The sequence below is a fragment of the Cavia porcellus genome, unplaced genomic scaffold (assembly GCF_034190915.1).
Source record: "Cavia porcellus strain 051 isolate PalLab524CR breed Dunkin Hartley unplaced genomic scaffold, mCavPor4.1 scaffold_17, whole genome shotgun sequence".
NCBI lineage: Eukaryota > Metazoa > Chordata > Mammalia > Rodentia > Caviidae > Cavia > Cavia porcellus.
The window spans coordinates 35,081,834-35,101,408 of NW_026947500.1; the positions used below are offsets into that span (position 1 = coordinate 35,081,834).

General features: G+C 37.2%; 1 protein-coding gene and 1 long non-coding RNA gene across 2 annotated transcripts in view; one reads left to right on the top strand and one right to left on the bottom strand.

Moving 5' to 3' along the window:
* LOC106026234 (uncharacterized) overlaps positions 1-19,146 on the top strand; it is a 353,400-nt gene extending 334,254 nt beyond the window's left edge. The window contains exons 5-7 of the long non-coding RNA XR_001199852.2: positions 6,143-6,230; positions 8,324-8,394; positions 14,891-19,146. This is a non-coding gene — a long non-coding RNA (uncharacterized LOC106026234). The remainder of the gene's footprint in view (positions 1-6,142; positions 6,231-8,323; positions 8,395-14,890) is intronic.
* On the bottom strand, positions 2,758-5,225 carry LOC100723615 (ATP-dependent RNA helicase DDX3X-like). Its single transcript, XM_003463831.3, has one exon. The coding sequence runs from the start codon at positions 5,039-5,041 to the stop codon at positions 3,062-3,064; it is 1,980 nt and encodes a 659-aa protein (XP_003463879.1). The 5' UTR covers positions 5,042-5,225; the 3' UTR covers positions 2,758-3,061.
* Positions 19,147-19,575: the final 429 nt, after the last annotated feature.

Sequence of the window (19,575 nt, forward strand, 5' to 3'; positions counted from 1 at the left end):
ATTGACTTGCATTTTTTTCCCAATTTCCCTTCCATCCTTTCTCTTTTCCCCCATCCTAGGTCCTTTTTCCTTGAGAACAATTTTTTGCCCATTTTACAGTATTTACTGTACATTCTAGACCTTATTTACTCTTTCAGTTTCTCACACCAAGGAGACAATGTCATGCCTACACATGTGAGTCTGGAACTGATGAAACATGAAAATTCGGAGTTATGCCAATGGTATAGGGGAGGCAGGAAAATCTACTAGAAGCAATGGGTATGAAGCTCTGCAGCGACTCATCAAGATTCAGGAACAGCCCACTGTCCAAGCAAGACAGTCCATTTTGGGGAGTGTTTCTTTGATATCTGGGCCATGTGCAAAATATTGGATATTTTCTGTGACTTCTTCAGAATTTCACTAAGATACTAAACAAGGGAGAAGTTTTTAAAAGGTATTATTCAAAAATAATTTTGTGCTTGTACTGTGAATGTATCACTCTATTTTGATTTTGTACTACCTCCATAGGACTTAAATGTGGTTACCAAAACTGATACATGAAACAAATAGGATAAATCATTTTTCAAATATAGCAATTGGTACAAATCAATAGAAAATGTTAGTTTTTGTGTAGAAAAATGGACAAATCACATGGGAAAAATAGTCCAAAGAGAATGAAATCTATGTTGTCACTGTACATATAAGATTATTCAAAGAAATTCAGTTTTAAATGGAAAATACTATTTTTATCAATTGATAGCCATTCATAAACATCGTTGGTAGAACTGTTCTCCCTCAGGCATGAATATAAATTGCTATGCATGTTCCGGGTTTGGCAATGTATACCAACTGTCTTTCAAATTTCATGCTATTTGTTCACACATTTCCACTTGTGTCAGTTTTAAATTTAAGAAAATAAAGTAAAACACATATAAGTAAATACATTAGTATTTATAATAGGAAAATATCAGGCACACCTTAAGGATCCAGCTACAGGAAAATGATTGTACTACTTCCGTCATTTATAAATTTTTAAAGACTTCAACTTTTTATTTTAGTAAAATCAGAATAAACACAGCACATGCAGTGCTACCATGTAAAACTAATACAATACACAATGAAACTTACAGTGACTTAAGATTCAATGTTTACATTCAGAAAGTTAAATTATTATTTACTGGCCAATAAGAACACAGAATGTAAAAGTCACTGATTATGGCAACATACAAAAATAACCACACATTGGAAGATTGCAAATATGTCGGACAATCACTGAAAAGAAAACCAAACACATGAACAAAACAAAACTCAGAAAAACTTTGATTACCAGTATTTTCATTAATTTCTTAAAAGACAAGTATATTAAAACTTTGGCATGTATTAATTTCAAGTTGCCAATTTTAACTTTCATCAGAAAATTCTAACCTCCAATACCAATGTCAGTAATTTGCTGTAATAGGACTTAACACTAAAAGCTCACACTACTCTAAAATACATTATTTCATAATGGTGACATTCAACATTCAAGTGCCAGTGTTTTTGTACTGTCTTTTGGTCAAGTTTCTATAAACTTTCAAAGAATCAGTTTTAGGCTTACGAACATAAAAATTTGTCAAAATGTTCAATAAATATTGCACAAACTAGCAGCAAAATTATCTAGGGTTCATCATGTACAAATAGTTCTTTTAACTGTCATCCATGGTCCAAATAAAATTTTAGAAACTAGCTTTCGATGAGCTCTGTTCAACAATCAAAAGACAAAATAAGATGAGATATTTAAGGATGCTCATGCAATATATACAATATATATGTCTGAATGTGCAATATAGTAAGTACTTTGTAAAAATTATGGGCAAAGTGGATATTCAAGAGTGTAAATGTACACTAATTGAAATAGCACGATGACAGATGATGTCAATACTGTCAAGTGCTCCTACTTTAGTAGTTTAGAACAAGGCAAAAAACACCTAAAAATTTATTGCACTTTAAGAAATTTGTCAACTTATGCCACTCTAAGGATTTATTTTTAAAGATCAGCACATCGTGGCCACAACATCCCAAGTGGAGGAGCATTTTCTTTTTTGTAGTGGACAATCATCTTTGGACAAATTTAGCACAAAGACTGTAAATAAAGTGGAAACATATGCAACTAAGATACAATAAACCTGCACTATGAAGAACTGACACCTTGTGCAGTTTAGTGCATGGCTGCAACCGGTGCAATCTCAATTCCTTATTCTCAGATTTACAAAATCTACAGTAAATGATGTAAATGATATAAACCATCTTAACATTTTAATTCAACTGTAGCAAAGCAATGTGAATCTGCATTAAAATAAAGCCTGCTGCATAATCATTTCAGTTAATACTTTCTTGAACAAAAAACAAACAAGCAAATCAGCATCATATCCAGTAAAGACCAAAACCCAAGGCTTGTATCATGGACTGGTCATTCCTATGGATAGCTATTTTAAAATTTCAATTTTATTTATGGAAAGCATTAAAGAATCTAAGTATATTCTCTCAAACACTTTATCAGGTTTTTAAACTTTTCCTGCAATAATATGCCCACAGATTACAAGCTTAAAATTAGTAAACAGCTAAACATTAAATAAGGAATTGTTGTATTTACTTGTATTAATTTTAAAGAATACTTTCAAAAAAAGTTACCATGTATTCACATCACACTTCATGACTTGAACAGCTTCTTATAATTTAAGATTTGAAATGCCTATCCAGGATAGAATGAGCAAGTCACAAATTTAGTTGCTTGTCATATTAGAAAATAATTATGTTTCAAAATGTCTTTCTGCCTTCCAGGGTCTGCAAGTATCAAAACCCTAACAAAGGCTACTGCACTAGACTTTCCTTCTTATATACTGACGAATTATCCTTGCTAAATCCAATCACACCTGTGTGCCAAGGTTAACTTATAGACCAGATTGCTCTTGAAAGTTTTAGGAGAATTGCAGTTGGTAAAGTACTGCCGATTCTTGAAGCTACACGTAAAATAGTCTGGCTAAGTCACATGTGGTTACCATATTATCTTGTATGAAAGGATGATGACTATAGCAAAAGAGATTCAGTTGCCCCACCAGTCAACACTCTGGGAGTTATAATTCCCACCATACCCATCACTACTGTAGAAGCCTCCATAGCCACCTCCACCAAATCCTCTGCTATTACCATGACTACCTCCACCACTGCGGCTACTGCTGGCACGATTGTTGCAAGAACTGCCAGAACCACTATTTTGTCGGTAGTCTCTGCCACCAAATCCTCCAGTGAATCTGCTCTTAGAACGTCCACGACTGCTCCCCTTGTGATGATGTTCAAAAGCCATATTTTTCAACCAAGATGGGACCTCTTGTTTAGCTTCTATAAGAAGATCCAACAAATCCTTTGTGATGTTTGCATTTCTTTCATTGAAGAAGGAGGTGGCAAGGCCAAGGTTTCCTACACGCCCTGTACGACCAATGCGATGCACATATTCCTCAATGTCACTTGGCAAATCAAAGTTGATAACGTGTTTCACGTTTGAAATGTCTAGACCTCTGGCTGCCACAGCTGTAGCAACCAGAATTGGACTTTTCCCCAAGCGGAACTGGCGAAGTGCTTCCTCTCGATCTCTCTGCGATCTGTCTCCATGAATGCTGGCACAGGCAAAACCTTCATGATATAAGAAATCCTCCAGAGAATCTGCACCCTTTTTGGTCTCCACAAACACTAAAGTCAGTGAGTCTTTTCCTGTTGCACACAAGAGATCAAGCAGAAATGACCGTTTGTCCATCTCATCCACCCAAACTACTTTCTGGGTGATGTTCTCAGAAGTAGAGCCTACTCTGCCTACAGCCAGAAAGATATATTCATCCAAGAAGTCACAAGCAAGCATCTGTATCTCCTTAGGAAAGGTAGCACTAAACATCATAGTGTGACGGACACCCTTTGGTGGCATAGTATCTTGTTCTACTATGCGCCGTATCTGAGGTTCAAATCCCATATCCAGCATCCTGTCAGCTTCATCTAATACTAAGTATTTGCAGAAGTCTAATCCAATTTTTCCTCTTTCCATCATATCCACCAAACGTCCTGGAGTGGCAACGAGTAGGTGACATCCGCGTTCTAAGTCTCGGATCTGCTGGCCAATGCAAGCACCGCCATAAACTACACAAGGGCGAACTCTAGACCGGTATGAAAATTTTCTGGCTTCCTCGTAGATCTGTACTGCCAGTTCTCTCGTTGGGGCCAACACCAAGGAGAGTGGGTACTGCTTGCGGCGCTCATACCTTCCGTTTTCTTTTGCAGCCTTTAAAGCCTCTCCTGGACCATCCGTATATATCTGACTCAGGATGGGTAGAAGAAACGCTGCCGTTTTCCCAGACCCTGTTTGAGCACAAGCCATTAAGTCTCTTTTTTCTTTGATAATAGGAATTGCGTGTTTTTGCACTGGAGTCGGACGAGTATAACGAGCGAGCTCAATGTTCCCCATGATAATTTCACCCATGTCGACATCACTGAAATTTTCAATGTGTGGAGGGCAGTTGTTGCCAGTTGCCTCTACTGGTATATCGTCGTACTTCTCAAAGTTAATCCCGGTATTTCCTCCTGAGAAGAGCTCCTGTTCTAAGCGTTCACTGGGTGGAAGTGGTTTTGACCAATCGTCTTCATCCGATCGCTCACACCAGCGACTATGTTCACTCCGTTGAAATTTGCCAAAGCCAGCTCTGTCGCGGCTGCCCGCGCTGTCACAGCCGCTCCGCCCACGGTCATCAAATCTTCCCCTCGCTCCACTTCCACGATCACTGACGTAACTGGACTTGCCCCGCGAATCACGAGACCCAAAACTGCTGTAGGCATCCTTGTCTCTACCGCAGCTCCATGCTGAGCTTTCCCTATCCGAGAGTCCTTTGGATGCGTCTCTGTTCCTGAGGTGAGGAGGGATGTAACGTCCTTTGCTGGCTCCACTCGCTCCCCCACTCTGATGACCAGAAGCGTTCAGGTCGAGACCAGAAAACTGCTGGTCTACACCGCCCAGCGCGTTTCCCACCGTCGTACGACTCATCCCTGGAAAGAACGGAGAACACGCGGGGTCCCACCACAGCCGTTAACGGGTCCAGACTCTATACACTGGTGCCTGGCGACACCAGTGACACACCTACTCCGAAGACCAGGTCAGCACGCAGGACGCGCATCTGCGTGTTGAGCCTGCAGCCCCCCCAACCCCCACCGGTCTAGGGCTGCCGTTACTTTTGCCTTAAAAAAAATCTCGTGCCTACGTCATAACCTCGCGAGATCTTTGCATCCTTGCATAATTTCACACGCTCGTGAGACTCATAGTCCCAAAGAACACCTCAATTACATGCAGAGATGTTTATTATAAAACGTTGAAGGTGAATTGAAACTTTTGTATTCAACATTTTCTGCATTTTTGCTTTTTATTTCCCCTGTCCAACGATATGCTTCTGGGAGAGGATAAGAACAGGTCTGAGGTTGAAGGGGGAGATAAAAAATAACCAGCACGTGATCTGTTAAAATCACTACGGTGTAGACACAAAACTGCAATGAATACGGTATTGCTTCCCTGAGGAAGGTACCAGGACTTATTATATAGAGTCGGGCCCAGTGCAAAATTAAAATGCAAAGTCCTGGCTTCAAAAACTATCCATCGCTTTTGATGGGTGGTGATATAGCAGTAAACCAAATATGGGGCCCTTTCGAGTTTCTGTGCTCAGGTTCTAGGTGACTGCCCTGGTCATATGTCTTTGAAAATGGCTTAGTGGGGATCACGGTGTATCTTTCCCTGTATGTAAGGCAAAAACTAAAAGCTAACATGTATTCAGCTTGTTATCCGTGAAATTCATGTTTTTTTTTTAATCATTAAGGACCAATACTAAAATGTGTTTATACCAGAAATGTGAAGCTGAATATTTTATCTGAAAGCATATTTCCATATATATCCTTGATAAACTGAATGTATTACCTTATGCCCACTATTACACTGTCAATTTTCTTTCAGTATTTAATTTTGTTATCTAAGATTTTTTTTGTCATCACCCAATATACTCTTATTATATAGTGCAATCAGAAAAACCTAGGACTGTCACAAACTCTATAATTTTCTGTCACAAATTCATTCATAACTTTTTCTTAATATATTATGCAGCTGCAGGCATTAGGAAATTCTCGGTCAATTTCAAAAATGAAAATTGGAGTTTCCTGTGAAAGATCACTGACCTATTTTCTGGATAAAGGTATGGAATGAGTGTTTGTGTAATTATGATAGAAAGTTACCCTGATGAGTTGGTTAAGATTGGGAGCAACATGTCTGGGATGTGTAAGTGTAGCCTCATTTATACTTTTGGCATGATAAACTGAAGATGTTCCAGTTAGAACATGAGATAGATGATTCCAGAAGTGTAAATTAGAAACAATGACATAGTATTGATTTTTCCTAAGCTAACCAGGAGCCATCATTATTCTAGACCATGTAGTAAATCCTACAGCCACCATCCACTCTTTTAGTGTGTCCTTACTTTCTTAATGTTCTCTGAAACATGAATTGAGAGAGAAGTATACACACACGCACACATCCTTTCTATTTGGAGTGAGGAAACTGTGACCCAGAAGACAATTTGAATATCATATCATTTTCACTTGTCATAAAAAACTTATTCTTTTGATTATTCTGAAACCATTTGAAAACTTAAAAGCCACTACTGGCTGGAAAGCCATAAAAAGGCTAGATGGTATCGGGGTTTGATTTTGGACTATATAGCTGGTTGTCTTCTGCCATAAATCATTTTTCAAAGGCAAATAGTTGAATGAAATAATAACTGAAAAATGGGAGAATAAATAAGAGAACGAATGGAACTTAATTAATATTACTTGACCTGAATAGAAAATGGATCATTAAGCAAAATTAAACTTTAATCATGTCAGACCTAGTTAAATTTTGCTTAATTAATGTCTTAATTCCAAAACTGTTAAGGATGTAGATAGCACTTCCAGTACAGTTAATTCTAAAATAAATGTAGATTTATTATGGAAAATTTGTTAAGTTTCAAGGATGAAAAATATTACAACACCTTTCCTCCTCCTCATCCAAAAATAAATATTAACCTTCCAGTATCATCTTTTGGGTATTTTTGTATGTTCTAAGATGCTGCACGCAAACAGTTTCTAGCATTGCCGTGTTGCTTCCCTCGCCAGCCCCACACCTAAACTGCAAGGCAGGTCACGTACAAATTCTACATAAAAGGTCAGGTGCCACAGCAAGATCTCTCTCTCGGGAGTGTGATCAATGCCATGTCTGGCCGTGTTTGCCCCAGCAGTCACTGCGTGCTGCTGAGAAACTGGGGGCATCGCTTGTCTCCAGCAGTTCTGGAATGTCTGTTAGTTCATTTTACAGCATGTGATGCTTTCCTAAACCATTCATTGGAAAGTGGCACCCTGTGTGGACTCTGCTCTGCTTGAAAGTTCCTTGCCCCAAGGGCAGGGATGTCTGCTCCATTAGAAATGTATCCATGCAAACTGTCCTCTGATATGTCCTTCATCCTGTCTGGCTGCTGTGCATTTTCATTTGAGCCAGGCCAGGATTGAATAAATAGCTGGATAATGTAGATTCCTCTTTGGACGTCCACCTCTAGGGTGTGTGTCTCCACAGGATACATTCCAATGCAATTTTTTCTGCTCTGGAGACAGAGAATTTCTTAAAAGACTGTGTGATGCTCAGCTAAGACTGACTAACTTACTATGCAAACTGCATAGACATTTCATCTTTAGGGGGCTGCGGTCCTCAGATGAGACTCTGAGCCCCCTTTCCCCCAGAAACCACCAGCAACTGCCTTCTCATCCATTTTAATTTTTTTCCCTTTTTCTTCTCTTTGTCCAAAAATCAGCTTAATAGAGGACAGATTTTGAGTACTTCTCCCACTACTAATATTTCTTCCAAGTCATTTGTCTCTACCTCCAGAACTATCTTTCCCCTCAGGGCGCAGACTTTTGGAAACTATCTATAGGATGGTAGGTATTTTCTCTATTTCCCATTGTATCATTTTCCTCCCTAAGGCAAAGAACACAGAAAAGAACAGTGGTTTTAATTGGGTCAGCGTAGGAGTCTGGAGAAGAAAGCCAGTTGTCTGGAGAAAAAGATATAGGTTTGTGTCTCAAAAATATTGCCTGCCTATATTTCTTTGACACAGACTTTGTTTTCTTAATTTATTTTCCCTGGACTTTCAACTTAACTAAATTAATGTCTTTGAAACCCTATGCAAGTGCACACGGAGTATTGCTGCCTTAGCTTATTAATCTTTGTATAGCACTTTTATTTGTCATCTCATTTCAGAATTTTTCCAGTAATAGAAACATAAGAAGTACTACATGTTTCCTGAATTTCTTCCAGGGGACCTGTGGAAGGTAAGAAATCAAATATCCAGACAGCACACAGGTAAAAACTCTTTTCATTTTCACAGCTCAGAAAGCCTTTGATATCACAGCCGTTGATTCAATGCATATTAATTATTACCATGTTCCAGGTAGTACAGTAGACTCACTGTTTATATGAGAGATTTCATTATAGCTAGTAAACCTTGGAAGCGGTAGATCTCATTCTCACAAGCCAATTTTTATTTTTGTCTGAGGATTTCTAGCCACTCTCATTTTTGACCAATGATGCTCAGCACCTTAGGAAAGTATCTTCCAGTAGATTGGCAGCCATGATGAAAATGTCCTATCTCAAGCTGTCCAGTGCACAGCCGGTGTGGCTAAGGAGCTGAATTACTGTTTTTATATAATTTCAATTGAATTAAATTTAACTAGCAACTTGGAAGTAGTGGCTACCACAATGGGTAACAGAGTCTTAGAATTGTCTCCTGAGACATGCCAAAGTAACTGAGTCATTTAATCTCTTAAGGAATTTCTAGTATTTTTTAGAATGTATTGATTTTGAAAAATAGAAACCAGTGCTAGATAATTTAAGTTACAATAAAAGGATATTGGAAAGAAATAGTGAGATAATGAAATTAGGTATTAGTAGCACTTGGGCTAGTAACAGAGGGAAAGATCAAGGTAACTCCAGAAAGCAGCAAAGAGTCCTGGTAGTATCTGTCTCATCACTGCAAGAGTCTGTTTCAGATAATCCACTGGGATGAACAAGTGAGTTTGTTTCCTATGTCTTGCTTTTATTGCTGGAGTTTCAAAGTCCCAGAAGACAGTGCTTGATTGGCTAAATGCTGTCACATTGTTTTCCTTTGGCACAAGCAAGAGATTTCCAGCTTTTCTCCTTTCTGCCAGGAGCAGGAGGCTCCTGTATCCTGCACCTGTACCTAGCCCCTATGTGCACAGTTTCACCTGCTTTGCACACAGTGGGATACAGGGAGGTTCCACCAGGAAATGATGACATTATTAGTAAGATGAAGAAATACTGGCCATCTCCCAATGACCATGTGGCTTATTAAAACAGTTTCACCCAGGTGAATAAAAAATATGTAAGGGATGAAAATGGGTAAATCTGGAAAATGAATTATGGTAAATTGATAAATATTACCACCTGTTAGCCTACCAAGGTTGTCTTCTATTTAGAGATGCAGATACTTTAGTTGCTATTCTTGGAATCCATTAAGCAAGTAATTAGTGAGTTATAGAAAAAAAGATTGTTCTATTTTAAAAACATAGCACCGACTGAGAAAATGACCATCATGAGCTCCAGAAAGATACAAGGTATATGTAATAGGTTGAATCACACTGATTATCTGATTTGTTTTAAATATATGTATTAGACAGAGCATGAAAAGGCAATGGGACTATGCCATCCACAAATGGGTGGAACTTAGTTCTTGGGGGAGTGGGAGAAGAAAACTACTATTATTTTTTTAAAAATATGGATCACATTTATGCATTCAGAATATATGCAATGTGTCTACCATGTTAACATTTCAAGGGAAGAAGAGGTGATTAGGGAAAACCTTTAAAAGTAGAAAAATGCTCCTGCAGGAATTCATAAAGAAAAACAGTTTAAGGAAGGCTACACATTGTAAAATGCAAAAGAATACAGCCAAAAGTCAAAGGTCTTATTCTTTATTATTGTTCTCCAGGGATCTCCCATGTGCTTAGCAGAGCATATTGCATATCTGTGATATGTAAAATATTTATGTGGATTATTTTTCTCTGACATTTACTCATTAGCTGGTGAAGTCAAACGGGCAAAGAAACTTCTCACTGGGTGTGTTTCTGAAGTGCAGTGAAATTGTACCATTGGGAATCTCAAGGGTCTTTTACTGGGTTTCCCTTTTCTCTAGGAGGCCTGACCTCTAGTTTGAGTGGTAAGAACAGTGCTACAAATAATAGCTTGTGTGCAAAGCACTTGGTAGTAAAGTGACCAAAGCAGAGTTAAGGAGACTTACAGCCACATGCAGCAGTCTAACCTCCCAGAACTCCCCATTTTACTCTTTATCATGTTTTGGTTCCATTGGAGAATGTTCACAGCTACATTGCCTTTTAAAAGTATATTGTTTTGGGTGATCTTCTTCAGAGATGACTTTACCTCAATGAGCGTATGTGGATCTATGTTCACCTACTTGTATATGTGAACCTGGGTAGGTCAGTTCTCAATTGAAATGAAAGCCCTTAGAGCCTCAAGAGAGTCTCTTTGTGTGGCACTGCCTCAGCAGGAAATAAAAACATGACGTGTATGCAAGCATATTGTTTCTCTGGGACTGTATAGTGGTTCAGTCTAAAAGCTGACTCCTAGCTAAGCTTGTCTTTCTGAATTCCTCCCTATTTGGCTGCTGGTGATGTAAAGAGCTCTTTATAGAATTGCTGCTTTGATTCCCAGATTCTTGGAGAACTTTTGAGATGGGGGCAGGTTGGACAAAGATAGATTGCTTTCCAGAAAAGCTAAGACAAATTGAAACCTGGCTGGGCAGGGTTCCTTGTTTGATCAGTGGAATTTTGAGGAGTGACAGAAATAATAATAACATCACTAGAGACAGGGTGTGGCTCAGTGGTAGAGTACCTCCCTACCATGCGTGAGTTCCTAGATTTAATCTCCAGCATTGAAAAAATGTAATACTCTTTCCAGCAGCAAAAATATTTAAGATATTAAAGGTTTACTACTGTTGAGTGTTTGTAGTACATTATCTCCTTAACCTCTTTCACCTGTAAATTTACCACAGGAGGCTTGCAATGAAGAGGCTAATCTTAAAAACATTCAATGACTTGTTCATAGTTGCTGGGACAGAAAGTAATGAAACTGAGACTTGAAGTCAGGCAACTGAGTAGTATTTGGCTCTAATCCTGGTATTGGGAGGGAGAGAGCCAGAGAAGTCCTTTTGGTAGTGAGCTGGTTAGCAACTGCAACAATAATCTATATAACTATCCCCCTCAATGTATGGCAAACAGTACCCAATATTTATTTATTTTTGTTAATTAGTCCATTGGTCTGCACTGGAAGCAAGTGCACTTGGCTAGGTTCCAGACTTAAGTCACTTTCAGATTTACTTGTGTGTTTCATTCCAGGCCCTACAATGAAGGGTCAGCAGTGTTCTGGGTCCTGATTTTCTCACAGAGATCCCAGGAATGCAAACACATGACCAGGCACCCATAATTCCATTTGAGGTTTTTACCTAAAACCAGCATGCTGTCTGTCATTCTCGCACATGCTCTACATATACAAAAACCGGCTAAGGAGCCAAGTCACCGGGAAGAAATTGAAAAACTAGTAGCAAAAGATTTGGATGTACATCAGGAAAGATACCAAGGATTGAGAGCATTCATCTCATCTACCAGAGGCGGAATCTCTCAATTACAGATCACATAAAGTTTGCCTAGTTTTTTTATGTTCCATATATAGGGTAAATAAGAGTGAAAATCAGAGTATTCAAATGTTTTATGAACCATGAATTCTACATTGTGAACCATAATGTATGTTTGAAAACTTAATATTGAAGGGGATCCTAAACATTAGAAATAATGGTGGTGAAAACGCTTCTCATTTGTACCTTGCATTTGCCTGGTGGAAACAAACAAAAAGAATAAAAGCAAAACGATAAAAGTAGTGTAGCTTGTTAAGGAGAAATAAAATGAAGTACGTGATAGACTGTGACACATTAGTGGATGTTGAGATTTTCAACCAGGGGTGATTTCTACGTGATGGTGACTTGTGGGCTCAGACCAAAGGACTTTAACCATGTTGTTAACTTGCAAAGGGGAATCTTGCAGCAGGGACCACCAAGTGAAAGAGCTCTAAGGTAGGATTATGTTTGGTGTGTTTGAAGGACAGAAAGGGGGTCTGGAGTGGAGTGAGTGAAGGAGGAGCAGAAGATGATGTGAAGGAAGGAAGGACAAAGGTGGGTGGGGATGGTTATGTAGCAGCTTGCACTTCCTGGTTAGTGCTCCTTGGCTTTTGTTGTGCAGATCATGTAATTGTTTAGAGTGAAAGGAGTGAGAGATTCTGCTCTGTATTATTTCAGGATCTATTGGATTGATACTTTGAGAACTGACTGAAAGGATAAGAAGAAGCAGCTAAATGTCTATGGGCTACTACAATAATACAGATAAAATGGTCACTTATACGAGGGTGGTGGCATAGGGATGATTCTGGACATGAATCTAAATGAGACGCTATAGGATTTGCTAATGGGTTAGTTTGAGTACAAGAAGAGTAGAAAGTGATGTAAGGGATATTTGATCTGTGCATAAGAAAGACTGAGTTTAGACTGAAACTTCTAGAAACTGTGAGCTAAATAAACCTTTTCCCCTTAAAAAAAAAGAAAGATTGAGTTTTATTAAGTGAACATCAAGAATGTGTACAGGAAGCAATTGTTATCCCCTAAGTATAGAATAGTTTCACTTTTATATAATGCACAATATATACCTATCTAAGCATGACAATTCATAATAAAGTGTCTGAAATGATATATACTGCCCTGACTGCAGTGATTACTATGCGAAGATATAAGCACGAAGATATGGGGATGCACTCTTATTGTTTGATCTCATATCCTTTGGTATGGATGAAACTGTTTACAACACACTTGTGTTTACTCACTCCTTTGTAACTGATCAAAGAACACTAAATGATGGTTTTGGATGGATCAATTTTGAACAGGGTCACTAAGACCTGCAGGGTTATACGAATGAGGCTTTCAGGTATTTTCGCGAATCATAAAATATGTTACGGTCATTATTTTCAGTCCATTTCTTGGTTGTGGAAACTGAACAAAATGTAATTGATACAATAGTTCTGTTTGTCACTTTTTCTGTGTTCAAAAGTGTGATGTCTTCCTCATTCAATCCATAATATTGCTTTAAACTAACAGAGAAATCCTATGTTAGAGCTTAATTTACTGGTGACTTATACTCAATGGGCTTGACAATGTCAAAGGCTTAATCAATCCATTGCAGGTCAGCAGGTCTCACCCAGAGAAAATCTCAGTAGCAAATATCTGACTTTTTGTCCATACAGTAGTCACCTGGAGAGCAGACCCTCCCAGCAATGTACAAGGTACCTTGTCTGACTGGATTTAATAGACTCAAGGTCTCACTACTGTCTTGCTCTGTGATCCTAACTAAGCCATCTGAACTCACTTGATCTTTCTAAATTGAGAACGAAATTGAGGAAATGTACATCAGTTTTCCAAAAGCCTCACAGATAAATTATGGGAGTGTCAGAGCTACTGTAATCCCTTAATTAATAGATTACTTAGAAACATAGCAATATATTCAAAAAATATCAAACTTTAAAATTCCTGCAAATTGGAGCAGTGGGAATTGGTGTTTGGATGATCACAACTCAGTTGCATTTTTCTCTCTCCCTGTGCAAAGAGTAAATAGTGTTTACTTTTAACATCAAAGAAATGTTTAGGTTAGAATATAAAACCAAAATTTATAAGGCATCAGAGTATAAAATAATGATGTACAAAGAGACTACTTCAACAGTTTTAAAGTTGATAAGATCATTTTTCTCTTCTTCAAATGCCAAGGCTTTTTAGCTATCACTCTACAAGTTGTACAGGTCCCAAATAATTTTCTTGGGATGACAGGCATAAAGAGAAAATTAGGAAAAAATCTGGTACAAACAGAATTCCTTCTTTCAGGGGTATCAAGAGATGAGGTACTGCTCTGGGGATATAGTTCAGTGATGCATTGTCTGCCTGGAAAGCTGGAAGTCCTGAGTTTGACTCCTGGTAACTAAAACAAAAAAATGAACAAACAAATAAGGGTGGGGCCCTTGAAAGCTGATATGTCCATGCCAGGGCGCTAGCCTCATGCCTTTAGGTAAAGTCAAGGAGAGGGGTTTGGTACAAAAATGACTGAGCATAGACTGAACAGTCACTTTGTTGATGGAGAACACTCCTTACCGTGGCTTTACCTACTGAACAGGATCCATCATTCTTCTCAAAGTCTATGCTCCTGTTTTTCTTTTCAAAGGCTTTATTTGAAGAGTAAAGGAGAGAGATTTAAGGGAGCATTTGCATTCCACCTGGCTTGTGTGACTACAGATACGTGTTTCCCTTAAGTATTCTTCAAGGAATCATTGCGAACATTTCAAAGTATGGCCACTTTGGAAAGCTTATTGTTACTGTCCACTGTAGTGGATATTGTGCTGCGTGACGCAAGTCTCGATTCTGGACCAAAGAACTTGTTTTCTTAGCTGCCAGAGGGGAAACCAGTGGAAAAGTCCACAGCTTTTAGCTCTTCCAAGAGCTGTGCAGAGGCAGAGTGACTTTTCATATGAAGTGATGCCTCCTTCCTGAGGGCAGCCTAACGACTCATCAATGTGGGTCCAGTGACCTACTAGTTGGCCGCATAGCCCCAACTTAAATAACACTGAAGCATCACAACAACTTCAAGAATATCTGTGGGGTTGATAGGTTTATTTTGTTCAGCCTTGTTTCCTTCTCATCTTCCACAGGAGCCTGGAAGCACTGCTCAGTCAGTTTCCTACACATTATTTTTGTTACAAGAGCTGCTTTCTGAGGACCCTGATGTGTGTCATCTACTAAGGTTGGAGAGAGGTATATTTATAATCCAGTAATTCACATAATAATTGTATTCTTTTGAGAAATCAGTATTCATTTACCTCTGGATATTCCCAATTTGTTATATATATATATATATATCCCCAATTTGTTAAATATATATTATATATGTAACATATATGGATTACATATATAATATATGTAAAATATACATATGTAATTCCAACTCTGATCAAGTGAATAAATAAAGCAGGGTTAAAATCAGACAATTAAATATATGAACAAATATTAAAAATGAATGCACTGCAGCTCAGAATGGCACAACGTGGATATGTATGTGAAGATGGCATTGTCACATCTGGACAATGAAACTGAAGGCAACATTTTCTATGGGCTTTCTGAATGACAATTTCTTATCTTCTGTGCGATCTCCCAAGAAGGATTTCCCTGACCATTGCTATATGTGAGTGATGAGGGACAGTCATTGCTGGAGCCATCATGCCTGAAAGCTGATGCTCTGAGAAACAACCAGGAGAGAAAGGAAAGGGTTTGATCTTTGCTGATGTTCCTGAGCTCCTGGACCCCTCACCTCTGTGAAGTATGTTATCACATGGGCCAAAGCAATGTTTCTTGTTCAGTCCCATTGATCTCAGCTTTTTGTTACATTTAATAAAAATATTTGTGTTTCTCAACGTACTTTAACTATTGAGTACATATAACAATTATATATCGAGTCAGATGATAAAATGCTTTTAATTTCACTGAGAAAATTATTTAGGGCATGATGACTTTTTGAAGTATGACCGACATCCAGATACTTGTTATTCAAGCACATGGCCTGTTAAAATTTCACTAAATATTTAAATTTCTTTCCTGAAATGAAATACTAAAAAGAGAAAATATGAAGCAAAATGCATGGATTTAAATTCTTAAATTTACCATACAAATTAAAAATTTACATATCTAAGTTTAATCTTAGTAACATTCCACTACCTTACCTACATAACTCCCCTGCTGCCTTTTATTTCAGTGTAACTTGCTCTTTCCTGACCCTGGAAAATGTTTCTAAATCCCTGAACCTGTCAGTTTTCACCAGCATGTAATTTTACTTTAACTAAATTCTAAACACCAGTAAGAGGGGAATTTGACATGGGAACTGTGAAAGAGTCTTATCTACAGTCACACAACTGCTACCACCCTAATATCTATTAAGTAACACAGAATTATAGTGTAACAACTCTGAAATTGCTTGTGACACCCGCGTGAATACCAAATAGATTCATTATGTTTGGATTTATTACAAAAAGGACTTTGTGAGTTTGAAATGATTAAGACTTTTCCAAATTAATAGTTATCCAGTGAGTTACTTTCTAAATGCACATATATTATTCAAAGATCACAGTTTAGTTAAATGTAGGTAACGATGCAAATAATATTGCCACTTACTATAAAGTATCACTTAGATGCTAACATTGAAAGCTTCCAAATGGCATTATTTTAAGAAAAGCAAACCCTCCCCCACCTCTTTAAGTGCTTGCTGTCATTCTCTCTGTCTCCCTAGAGATGCAGAAAAATAATAGTGAGAGAAGCAAGTGATGAATGTTCATATTATGCAGAATTTGCCTTTTTGAAATCCCATTCCCTACTGCACTCGCTGGAATTTTATAGAGATATAAATCACAAAGAAATAAGAAGCCAGTAATGAGACAGAAGTATATTTGAAATATGGATGCAAATTCTTACCACCTGCTGAGTGAAAGTAGTCTTCAGAGACTGTCCTGGAAATGGTGAGGTGCCATTAGCATCTTGTAAGCTCTAAATTCTCAGCCCAAGAATAGAGGAATTATGCTTGTGAAATACCAAAGGCCACTCTGATTTATCTCCCAGTCCAATGTTTCAGCTACATCTACATAAATATTTTAACAGGAATTTAATTTTCATTTTAGTCACACAATAAATCTTTTCATTACATACTGTCATTTTGTCTTAAATGAGTTGCCTTTTTCATGCAATTTGTGTTCATTCTTCTTTAATGTTTGATAAATACAATTTTAATGTACAAAGAAACAATGGTTTTATTTACACAAGAGTCTTGCCATAGGCTGTTTAATTTTAGCCTTGTATCCTATTTATTTTAATACGATTTATAGAACAGCTACCAATTGGCTCATATATAACTTCACTACTTGTTCTTAGCACCTTAGGGCACTAGGAAAATAGGAGTTGTGAGAAGCAGATTCAAATAATGCCCATTATTTATGGGCATAGATGCATTGGTTGTAAGACTGTATATACTATATTTGTGCTTGGTGCTGTGTTTTCCCAAATGGAGTGTGAGACTGGTGTACCTTGTGAGTTTCATGGAATCTCTCTCTGTTTAAGTTTCATGTGACTGTTCAACCACAGTCAACCTGTAAATAGTAAAAGTGATTTGTTAATATTTTTGAACCCTCTAGGAAGAAAATGAAAAATTGTCTTTTACATTCTTGTCGACAAACTGCACAGCAGGAGGCAGACTTTATCAATTTGATATGATCAAGATACTAAAATGCGACTTAGAAATGGCAACTCAGAGTCAGGACCATCGTGGTTTCTGCCATGTATCAGCTCCCCTTTAGTTTCATTTGAAAATATTTTCCAACATAAGTTTTTAGTTTAAAAATGTAGAAAGGACCAAGAGCTTCATTTTGATGATAAGAGAGCTTAATAGAGTCCTAATATAATCACTGAAGGCTAATAATCTCTGTCAAAGATTGTTGAAATCAAAATGAAACCTGGGTGATATAATGAAAAATAGACCTGTCTTTGCTGTTAAAAATCATATGTTAAGAAGGGTTAAATAGCATATCTCTTTTTTCAGCATTTCCATTTGTACAGGGGAAAGAGGTAAAAAATGTTTTTATTAACTTTTATTAAAATGGTAAGATTTTGGAATGAGTATAGGCCAACCACAGATTTCTAGTTTCAAAGGTCATGTCTTTTTGTCAAATAATGAAAATTTAAGTTTTTCATTCTAAAGAGCATCTATCCATTTTCCTAATGGCTTTTTCATTTCATAATGAATATTATGTAGTTTACAGTACAAGATCTAATGAGTGTCTGAGTGCTCTATGCTCTGTGTAACAATGTATCTTCTTGAAAATATATAGTGATAATAAGGCAATGAAACTGTGCATAATGTTTAATAAATGGAAATGTGATAAGTCAAATTTATTAGCTCACACTCAGTTTACTTATCGCTCACAGATGGCTCTCTGGGACACTTTTTGATATGTTTTACATCTTACTGTTTTAAATTTCCCTAAAGAATCTATGCTATCATTGTGCAACACACAATAAATCCATTCTCATTTAGGCTGTATCTTCTTTAATAGCTCTGTCTGAATGAGCTTTCCCTATACTTTTGCATGGAAATCTTAGCCACATATTCAATCCCAGTTTATATGACACTTTTCATCATCTATGCTCCTCTTAATGTGGGGGTTCATTCAATCATTGTCTATATGAATGTGCAGTGCCAGCCACCATGGATACAGCACTGAAGGATACTTCTTTATTTTCAGGTTGTGGAAACTTCTTTCTCTTTCTTTTTTTTCTCCCTTTTAAGCATCATACTGCACTGTAAGATCTTTGGAGCTTTAAAACTCTTTGATTTATCTTTGAGGTCTACAAGTGTGACTCTGTCAAGAGAGTACCCAGTGCTAACCACCCCAATGCATTTGTTGAGTAAGCACATAAATAACTGTGAGTGGTTTATGAGCAAATGATTTTCTAAGCACAAAGTACTTCAGCACAAATCTTTTATTTTTAATTTTTATTAAGTTAAATTAATAAGGTAAATGTATGTTTGGTTTAAGTGAGCACACGTTTTTACCAGAGACACAGTGTATGTACTATGCTGGCTGACACTTGTGATTTCAAATTTTAGTTTCAAAAACTTTCAATATATCATGAAACATTCATCATGGGAAGTTGATACATATGCATATTGCATCCTAATCCTTTTTGTTGTCCTTTCTTTCCTTTTCTGCAGTCTCCTTCTATCTCTAGATCTCTTTCCTGTGTTTCCTATCTTTTATTTTGCTTATATTATTGGTTTCTCATATAGAGAAAACCATACGACATTGTTAAAACCTTCTCTGTATGATTTATTTCCCTTAACACTATGGTCTCTAGTGTATCCTACAAATTATTCAAATTTATTCTTCTCAGGGCCTACATAGTGTTCCAGTTTGTATATACAAACATATATATATATATATATATATATATATATATATATATATATACACATATATAAATATACATGTAGTATATATAGCATATATACATATATAGCATGTGTATATATATTTGCAGGTCATGAATACATCATTTTTGTTTGTACTTCAGTTTCCTCATTATGAAAAGCCATAATGATTCATAAGGAACCAAACAATGACTGATTAAATGAGATGAGGTGTACAACGTCTAAGTCTAATGCCTAGCACATGTTGAATTTGCAAAAATGCTTAGTACTCTTACTAATTTTTACCTGCTGTTGCTATGGGTATTACTATTAATATCAACATCAATGTTTGAATTTTCATTCAAACCCCTCTCCTGTCAAATCCCATGA

Bases quoted from the DNA above. Each gene is read 5' to 3' on its own strand.
- LOC100723615 (XM_003463831.3), bottom strand. From the start codon at position 5,041: ATGAGTCGTACGACGGTGGGAAACGCGCTGGGCGGTGTAGACCAGCAG.